This window comes from Oryzias melastigma, linkage group LG5 (assembly GCF_002922805.2).
Source record: "Oryzias melastigma strain HK-1 linkage group LG5, ASM292280v2, whole genome shotgun sequence".
NCBI classification, from domain to species: Eukaryota; Metazoa; Chordata; class Actinopteri; order Beloniformes; family Adrianichthyidae; genus Oryzias; species Oryzias melastigma.
In genome coordinates this window covers 1,327,336-1,337,530 of record NC_050516.1, presented here as the reverse complement: position 1 = coordinate 1,337,530, position 10,195 = coordinate 1,327,336, and the positions used below count along the sequence as shown (strand labels likewise).

General features: G+C 40.2%; 1 protein-coding gene across 1 annotated transcript in view; it reads left to right on the top strand.

Moving 5' to 3' along the window:
- The window catches only part of elk4 (ETS transcription factor ELK4), a 12,372-nt gene extending 2,926 nt beyond the window's left edge, over window positions 1-9,446 (top strand). Inside the window, exons 2-6 of the mRNA XM_024269370.2 lie at window positions 2,175-2,389; window positions 2,858-3,574; window positions 4,914-5,153; window positions 7,704-7,823; window positions 7,901-9,446. Of these exons, the coding sequence (XP_024125138.1) occupies window positions 2,183-2,389; window positions 2,858-3,574; window positions 4,914-5,153; window positions 7,704-7,823; window positions 7,901-7,999 (1,383 nt within the window). The 5' untranslated portion in view covers window positions 2,175-2,182 and the 3' untranslated portion in view covers window positions 8,000-9,446. The remainder of the gene's footprint in view (window positions 1-2,174; window positions 2,390-2,857; window positions 3,575-4,913; window positions 5,154-7,703; window positions 7,824-7,900) is intronic.
- The last annotated feature ends 749 nt before the right edge of the window (window positions 9,447-10,195 follow it).

Sequence of the window (10,195 nt, the reverse complement as noted above, 5' to 3'; positions counted from 1 at the left end):
ATGTATGGTTTTTTCTTCTTCATTATGCATTTTTTGGCCCCTGCGACTTATACTCCGGTGCGACTTATAGTCCGAAAAATACGGTATTGTTCTGCAACAGAACCAAAATTCTGAAAAAAACCTGCTCAGCTTAGCTCAAAAAGCCACGCCCCCTCAGAGGAGATTTTGAAAACAGGCTTCAAATCAACATGAAAAATGGCTTTTTGAGCATTTAGGTTGTGGGATTTTGGTTAAAAACGTCATAATCATATTTAAAAACTGCTGCGAACTGGTGTAAACGGTCGAAGATTTATATTATATCAAAGAGCGTGTGTCATTTAGGTGTCGCCAGCTACGTCTCTGGTGTTAAAGGGTGACATTAATTCAAAATGTTTAAATTTAATTGATTTCTCAACTTCTTCCTTTGCTTTTATCTTCTTAAAAATTCACATTAGGACTATTCAATGTTATGCTCATAGTTTCCTGCTCAAAACTCATCAAGCACGCAGCAAAGTTTACTGTTACCATGACAGATGGTGACAAAGATGTTTTAACTCTGTTGCATTTTGAGACCTTCTGGACATGTTAATAGAGAATTACAGCTGTTTAATCATGCAGTAACACATGCATGGATTAGTCTGTCCAGCATCACTCTGAAGGCTCAGACCCCCTCCTGCTGTGTAGAGGAGATGAGTTTTACTCCATAATTCCAGCCAGAGAAGTGTCAGAAGTTCAGGAGATTAATGTTAACGTCACATATAGTGTTTTATTTTGAAAATCACTGCCATTCTTGTACCTCTTTGTCTTTTCAAACATAGACTTCTTTATGTGAGCTAAGAGACACATCCTGGTCAAAGTTACTGCATCCAGTGTCAATTCTCTGACAGATGAGTGAATAAAATGCTACTAAAGAGCGTTAGCACAATACAAAAACTGATAGAAGTCACAAAAGAAAAAAGATGGATTTAGTGCAATTTTCCACGTTTTTCTTTTTTCTGCGTGTTCTGTTTCCTGATTGGCTGTAGACTATTGACTATTGTCAATCAACGACCTCTGTGCCGTGTGAATACATTCAGTTTGCCACATTTACATAAATCCTTGATCACAAGCAGATCTTTTTGATTCTGTAAAACTGGACTTATTTGTCTATGAAGGTTTGAACTTTGACAGTTTAAACAGAGAGAGAAGTCGGAAAATCTTCATTTTTTTCTGAGATGAGTGAATAAAGTTTACAACCTATAAACTAATATAAAAAAATGTAAAATAAATATTTCTATTTACCAAATTTCATACATCACAGGTTATTTTAAGAACATAACTCATGATAAATGAGAGCATTGTACTTTTATTTATTTCACAAAAAATATTTGCTGAGATATAACTTTAATCTAAGTGTGTGAGCTTCAGAGAAAAACGTCAAGCTTTTAGAAAATAAATGACAATTTTTTTTTTTGAGATTTGTGCACAGAGATGCGTGATAATAAGGGCATAATTGCACAAAAAGTTCTCTGATCAGGTGTCGACATTTTTCCATTATCCTGCATCCCTGTTACTTTCCAGAGACTAAAGAATGAACCTTCTCTGTGGAATTCCCTGTTTCCATTTTGTGATAAAGATGGACTGTTTTCACACATTAAATGAATAAAGGAGACGTTAATTGATGTTTTTACCTCTTAAGGAATCTAAACTGCTTTTCTTTTTGAAGGCTGAACCTGTTTTTATGTTTCCAGCCTTTCTTCAGTCCTGAAACTAAAAAATGCTGGATCTTAAGATCTTAAGAAGACTAGAATTAAGAGGAGTACAGCTGGTGTTCTCTCACAGCCCAATCTAAAATGAGTTTAAACTTAGATCAGAAAATAAAAAAAACATTTCGGTCATTTCTTTGTTTTGGCTCATAGTCTTCATAGCTGACGTGTCAGAACTTGCAGTTGCAGTCTTCTGGACTTCAGGGATTGATGTAAAAGATGCATGCAGTTGCATTTGAGAAAACAGATCTGTATAAAAGTATCCAGATTCCATTAAGGCCCTTTCAGTACTGCCTTCGATCCACATCGGTGATTCATCCTCAGGTTAGCCGGCCTCATCGGGCAGCTGGGACAGCTCGCCTGAACGCTGGTCCTGTTAATCCTAACGTCTCCCAAACCCATGGTTGTTCTATCGTGATTATTTAGTGTTTTTTTGTGTTTGTGTCTCAGTGAGCGACATGGACAACTCTGTCACCCTGTGGCAGTTTCTCCTTCAGCTCCTCCTGGACTCCAGCAATCAGCAGCTGATCCGATGGACCAACGAGGAGGGGGAGTTCAAGCTGCTGCAGGCGGAGGAGGTGGCCCGGCTGTGGGGAGCCCGCAAGAACAAGCCCAACATGAACTACGACAAGCTCAGCCGGGCCCTCAGATACTACTACGACAAGGTAACGTCCTCCTCTGTGCTCCTCCTCCTCGGAGGAGAAGGAGGAACTTTGAGGATGAAAACAGGAGCAGAAAAGCCAGAGATGAGTCTGAGCGATGCTTCTTTGTCTTGTGTCCCCGTGTGTAGCAAATACTAATTCACACACCTACGTTTAAGTCTGTGCTGTTAAATCCTTCTTTGAAAGTCTGGGTTTGGTTTTTCCAGCAGCACTTTGTCGTTTTAGTCATTGCTTTTGAGCGTAAACATAACTAACGTGGACTAACGTGCACGAGCAGCCCTGACCAAAGAGTAGAAGACAAAAGCTGGCGCTGTGCGTCGCCCACTCTGTGGTTTTCTGACCTCTGTGGGCGTTCGCGGCAGCACTGCAGAGTTTGTGGCTCTTAATTTGGCGGGGACAGGAAGCCACAGGGCCCTGCTGTGTTTATTTTTGTTCCTTCTTTACTTCCATGCTTCCTTTCCTTGTTTGCAGAACATCATCAAGAAGGTGAACGGTCAGAAGTTCGTCTACCGCTTCGTGTCCTATCCTGACATCCTGAAAGGAGATCCGACTCGGCCGGAGGACGCCCTCACAGCCAAGAGGGTGGACGGCAGCCTGCAGGAGGCGGAGCTCGCCGACAGATCCAGGGTGGCGGCGGCGGCAGCAGCAGCAGCAGCTCTGGGTTCCAGCAGCAAGCAGTCCAACCGCAACGACTACATCCACTCGGGCTTGTACACCTCCTTCCACCTCAACTCCCTGCAGAACGGGCGCCAGCTCTTCAAGTCCATCAAAATGGAGAACCCGGCGGAGAAGATGGCCGAGAAGAGGCTGCTCGCCATCACCTCACAGGGTCCGGAGTCTCTGCGACAACAGTCTCCGCCCCTCTCATCTGTCATCAAATTTGGAAACAGCCCCCCGAAGCCGGCGCCGCTTCCCCCTCAGGCTGCCACAGAACCCGGCTTGATACCCAACAGCGCCGATCCTTTACCGCCTCCGAGGGAGGAAGACGCCGCCACACACTCCTCCCTGCAGCATCAGGTCTACTCCTTCGAAAGCGGCCGCCAGTCAGAAGCGCCCTTCGGCCTGGCGGACATGAGCTCCGCCAGCGCCTCCCCGAGCCTCGTGCAGGATTCCCCAGAGGAGATGGGGATCCCGAGCGACTTAGAGATCAACTCCTCCCAGCCTGAAGACGCTACGGAGCAGGACAAGGTACACGTCACCCAAACGTGGCCCCGCCTCCTCCTTTTACGTATTCTGTCACAAAATAAAAATCACTCATTTATCTTCTGAATTTCTCCAGTCCAAATTTAATAAAAAGATCACATTTTCCTTATTTTTGTCAACACTTAAAGTGCTTCTGTGAATTAGACTGAACAATCAAGTAAATGTAGTGACACTATCAACTACAAAACAAAATTAACCATTAACTAGTTTTTTTAACTATTAACAAGTTAACTACTGTTAATTAGTAAAAGCAAAGAACTAGTAAAAACTTACTAGACACAATAGTTCAAATGTTAAAGAATCAACAAGGAAACAAATAGTTAACTGAAGTTTACTGTTTACTAGTAAAAATGACAAAGAATTAAAAACTGTTAAATGTAATATAACAAAAATAGTCAACTTCTAAAAACTGTAACTATAGGCTAAAACAAGAGTTAACTTGAAAAATAGTTTACTGTTATTAAAAATAATTAACTGGTAAAAAAAAATAATAGATGCAATTGTTTAAATGTTTAAAAAAAAATCAACTAAAAAAAAAAAATAACGGATTAAACGAAATGCTGTTAACAGGTAAAAATAGTAAACTAAGAATTTTAAATATGATTTCAAAATAGTCAACTTGTAATAACTGTTAAATATAGACCAAAAAAAGAGTTAATCATTAAAAATAGTTTGTTGTTAACTCGTAAAAATAGTCAAATGTTACCTAGATCAAAGCAGAAAATGTTAAATATTAACAAAAAAAAAGAGTTAACTAGTTAACTATTACTATTTTGTGACTTCCAACTAATGCATAGAAGCAAATAATAAACTAGTAAAAATAGTTAACTGGTAAAATAGGTAACTATTTTGTAATAGCCATCTAATGCATAGAAACAATTATTCAATAGATGACTATTGTTATAGTTAACTATTTTGTATCTGTTGACTGTATCTTTGAAATAAATAGTTAAGTAGTAAATTAAAGTTAACGATCACCGTTAACAACACGATGTGATCAAACCTGATTTCTGATCATGTAATCAGATCGGGAATTCCTCATATAAATCTAAGTGTAACTAAATACTGTTTAATATGGAATTTGTACATGTTTGAAATCCAAATCTAATGGATTCAGTTCAGTAAATGTTTGTGTATTTTTGCACAGCAGGACTTTACAGAAGCAGTTTATGCTGCAAAAAATAAAAAAGTCTCTTTGAAGGTCTGTCTCAGGTTTTCCTGGGTTATCTTCACCTGAGATTTAATTCAGTTTAATTATTCAGTTCAAAATAATCCAGAATTTTCTACGACCCCATGTGAGTAATGTTGCGTTTGTGTCCGTCAGGTGGACGGCGGCATCATTCAGTCCGGAGACGAGATCAGTTTGGTGGACGCAGACACCAGCTCGTCGTCAGCGAGCAGCAGCACAGCAGCCAGCACTCTGAGTTCTGGGAAGACGCGCAAACCTCCCAGAGTCCTGCAGATCAGTCCCCCCACTCTGCTGGTCACCGCCTCGGACTTCTCCCCCATGAACAACTGCAGCCCGTCGCTCCCCACCCCCTCCCTGACGCCCGCCATGCTGCAGGTGAGTCCTGTCTGTGAGCAGCAGAAAGCTCCGCCCACACCGTTCAGTGACACAACAGGGCAACAGTACAGGTCAACCCGCTGTACGGGTGCATTCTCCATCCAACTTTATTGATTAGGTCGAATAACAACAAAATATCTTCTTCTATGACTTACAACAGCATGGAACAATGGTTCTGCACCCTCTAATGTTCATACAAAGTATTAGATTTTAATCTAAGCAGCAACTGTTTAACCATTTAATGTTTTTTTTCCAAAACAAATATTTCAATCTGATAGTTTAGCTGAATAGAAATTAACGAAGTAAAAAAATATTTGTATATAATGGCAAATTCATAAATTGGTGCTTAAAGAATAAATCTTTTAACCATTTTGAATAAAAAATACCTTTTAGCTTTAAGCCCATCTTCAAAGACATTACCACAGCTAAGATCCTGGAAGTTCAGATATAGGGCTGGGAATCACTGGGTACCTCACGATACGATCGTTACGCGATACATTGCTCACGATATCGATAATATTGCGATACTGCGATAATTTGTAAAAATGCTCTCTAATAACTAGCATTATATAGAAGAACATGTTTTTTGGGAAAATATATCCCCATTTATCTTTTTTAGCTTAAACACAATCATAATAAACAACTTTTCTTATTTTGTGCAACAAATTAAAGACACTTTTGTGCAACATTGTTGAAATCAGTAATACTATGTCTTTGACGAGCACTGACTACAACCAAATTGGAATTATCTGTCAAATTCCATGTTAACAATAGTAAACATGATCAACAGTGACACTACTTGTTGTAAACAACAGAACAAAAATTAAATAATTCAAGTGGCGACAGCTATCTACCTCCAAAAGAACATCACACCAAAGGATGATGAATATAATGTTTTACAGCTTCTCTCTAAATTGACCTAATTTTTTGTGCACTTTTCTCTCACTTGAAAAGGGCTGAGCATCCAAAAATAAAGGCTGATTTACTCAGACCGCCACTTGAGATTATTTTCCAATCTTTATTTTCCATTTGGTCAGTCAGCAGTCAATAGGTAAAAACCTTAAAACACACATAATAATGGCAATAAATGTAATTTTATCTGCTTCAATTAATTAGCAACACCCCTAATTTTACAGTGAATTCATGTACTTTATTTTAATTACATTTAAATTTAAGTTCATACATCAAATCCTGCTTTTTTTTAAATTTAAGAATTACTTTAAATTAACATTAGCAACATTTGAAAACGTCACATTATAAATTTACCAAAGTTACACCGTACAGCAGCAGGTTAAACATTGAAGTGCATGAAAGCGAAAATTCCGACGGTCCTTGAAGTGTACACAGACAACTGCGAAGCACGTTCTCAGTTCCCACAGTAAACAGGAAGTAAGTGATCGCAGTCATTCTAGCTCTCAGACAAAGTCACTTCTTACCAGCTGGATCTCCTACAGATGGATGATAAATGCTGACGGGTAGACATGCTTCACACACGCGCTACAGAGCCCGAATCTCACCGGTGCTTCTCCCGAACGAGCGCATGCATCACTATTAAATGTCCGATGCAGCGCGCGCCCATAGTTCCGGCGCGCGACTCAGACGCTCAGCGCTACAGCCTCTTCAAATGAAAATATAATATCGATACTTGGTGAGAACCCATCGAGAATCGATCGCAGGACTAAATATCGCGATATATCGCAATATCGATATTTTGGCACACCCCTATTCAGATATAATTTATTAATACATTTATCCACAGAAGGAAAGCAAAAACAGCTGATTTACAATCTAAAAAGAAGTCTTTAGATAGAAAATGAAAGTGGGCTAAAAGCTGCACCCTGAGGTACACCACATGGAATGTGTGGAGCGGGACACTGTGATCACAGCAGTCTAGTGTGGTGATGTGGCCAGCAGGGGGCAGCAGTGTTCCATGGGTGTATGGCTCCCGGCTCTTCCTCCGCCTTTGCTTTTAGAAAGTTTGATTCCTACCACTGATGTTGTTAGCAGGTCACATGGTGTTGAGCGTTGTTGTTGTTCAGGTCAGGAGATCGTCACATCACAAACATCAGCGGAGTGACAACAACAACAACCTTTCTTTGGCCTCATCTCTTCAATTTAGTTTAACCTGCAATGTTTCTAATGTGTCAGCAGGGGGAGCTCTGGTTGTGATTGTCACTAATTTAGTTGATTAAAAAAAATCCTGCAGTCACAAATACAAGAAATGTAAAAGTTACTCATCAGATCACACCAGTTGTTTTGTTTTATTGTTTTTATTTATGTTTGTTATAAATATTAAATAACACATTGAAAAACTAAAATACAGGGAATTTAAGATGCTTTCAATTTGATAAAAATAACAAGTAAGGATGTTTTTATGAGTTAATTTTCAGTTCTCTGCTTTGTTTATGTTAATAGTGAAAATTAAAATATTTTTTTAGGAATCTAAAGACGTATCCAGAATGAAATCCCTGCTTTTGTGTCTTAGAATGATTAAGGACTTTTTCCTCTTGGATCATTTTTGAAGTATTTATTCTTTTTCCTTCCTGTCAGACTCCGACCATCCTGCTGACTCCCAGTCCTCTGCTGTCGAACATCCACTTCTGGAGCACGCTCAGTCCGGTCGCCCCCCTCAGTCCGGCCACGCGGCGCCAGGGTGGTCACCTATTCCAGGTGAGAGAAAACACGCCCCTGTGCTCTCCTCTGGGATATGAAGCATTTTAATAACTTCCCTCTGTGCTGTGTTGCAGTTCCCCTCCGTCCTCACCCCCCAGTTCCAGATCCCGATCCACAGTTTGGATGGAACCAACACGCCCGGTCCCATTTCTCCTGACGCTCACAAAACATAGAAGTCCAATCACCTTTGAGCTGCAAATTAAGCCGTCGCCCCCTCCCACATCCTGGACATTGTTGTGGGACCCCGTCCTCCATCATTCCCTCATCCGTGTGGTGCTCTGACTTACACACCACACCCACCAGAGCGCCCGGACACGGCGTGAGCAAACAGACAAGGGATTGGCGCCCAAACCTTCAAGATGGATCTCTGTGCACGCCTTTACCGCAGTCATGTCCACACGCCCAGGTAACAGACATCCTTACAGACTAGCGGTGCCAGAAAGGATTTCCATGGAAACAGTGTGTGGACTGGAAGGAGCAGCCACCGATGCTGTGATGCACCGAGGAGGTCGCGCTCAATCCAGGCCTTTGTGTGCTTGTTTTTTTGTTCTTTTATTATTTCCTAAGCTGCTCTCTCCTCCACTGACTGATGTTCTGTTTTAACTCGGCTTCGTTAAGAGGAAAGCTTTAACCTCCCAAACTGCAGCTCTTTCTCAACTCAAGCTCATCCAGACCTGCCTCAGCTGCTGTTTAATCCCAGCCCATAATCCCACCTGAACCAGAGTGGTGCCTCCACACTTTAGCTGCAGGAGAAACACAAGTACCATAGAATAGTCCTAAAAGCCGCTGTGGCCTGCCCCACCCCGCCCTCAACCTCCAGGCTGTAAGCTTTCACGCAGAAATGAAAGAAAGGAAAGCCATAAACCCTCGCTGTGCGCCAATAATGCAAGCAAACCCACCAAACCTAAGAATTACTGAGCAAAGCCAGCCTGTCTCAGAGGAAACCCAAAGACCGAGGGCCAGAAAAACTCTGATCTTCATTCCCCGCGTCCGTGTTAAAACAAACAACCCAATGGAAAGCTTTTAAAACTTTTTATTCGTGGATTTACCTCAGAAGTTTAGAAAACTGCAAATGATTTCTAAAAACCCAATTATCTAAAAATTCTCCCAGAAGTAGCAACAGCTGTGTTGAATGCAGACTTTTCCATTATGTTGGAATTTATATGTTAAAATACAAGTATTCATAGAGCCCTGAAAATGACCTTCATATATATGCATGGATATGTATTCTCTCAAATTATAATTTGAACACAAATGCACATTTTTTGGTGCACAAATTAGCTTTGAAGCCACAATTTAATATTTTGTGGTTCAAATTCAGTAATTTGTGCACACATATTTGCATTTTGTAGCCTTGTGTGTGTAATTTAGCACTTTGTGAACACAAATTAGTAATTTAACATTTTGTGGGCACAAACTAATATTTTGGGGGTACAATGTAGTGTTTTGTGCTCACAATTAAGTATTTTTTGGCTAAAAATGGGTAATTAGTATAATCAGTTCCTACTGCTAATTTGAGGCCTTAAAATACTCATTTGTTCCCACAGAATACTAATTTTCCTGCACTTAAAGCCAATTTATACCCACAAAATACTAGTTTGTGTGCACACAGTGCTCATTTGATACCAAAAAGTTCTAATTTCCTCACACAAAATGCTAATTTGTGGCTTGAGTTAAATATTTTTTGTTTGTTTTTAATGCCATGCTCAAGGCTAAGAAAGTATATAATTTTAGAAATTTTATATTATATATTACTATATAATATGTTATTTGTTAATATTATAAACCACAGTAAATAAAGATTAAACCAAGCTAGTGTTAGCATTAACTCCAAAAGCTAACATTAGCATTAGTGGCCACAGAAGCTAACGTTAGCGCCTTCTGCTATGCATTCCAGATTAATTCCTGCTCAATATAAAGGAAAAAAAACATTAAAGCCAGTGTGTAAAAACAGATTTCTGTGAAAAGGTTAAGTGATAAAACTTTATTTCACGAAATAGAATCACCAAAACACATTAATAAAGGTTTATCAGGCTAAAATTATTTTCCTTAATCGTCTACTTACTGCAGATGAAGTCACACTGCCACCTAGTGTGTGGGAGAGTTACTACACAGCTGTGGAGTCCATTATAAAGGGGTGAAAGTAGGAAAATCTTCATAGAAAAAGTCAATGCTTGCAGTATCAGTGCCGGCGGTTCAGCTCTTCTGCTGGTCTGGACCTCCATTTGCCTTTATTCCACCTCCATCCAGCCCTGCAGGGATTCCACCTGCTTTCTGTCTGACTTCAAAGCCATAAATCTGGTGCACCTCTCCCTTCTAGATGTCCCTCTTACCAAAGTGTCACCCTCAAACCCAGAGATGCAACTTCA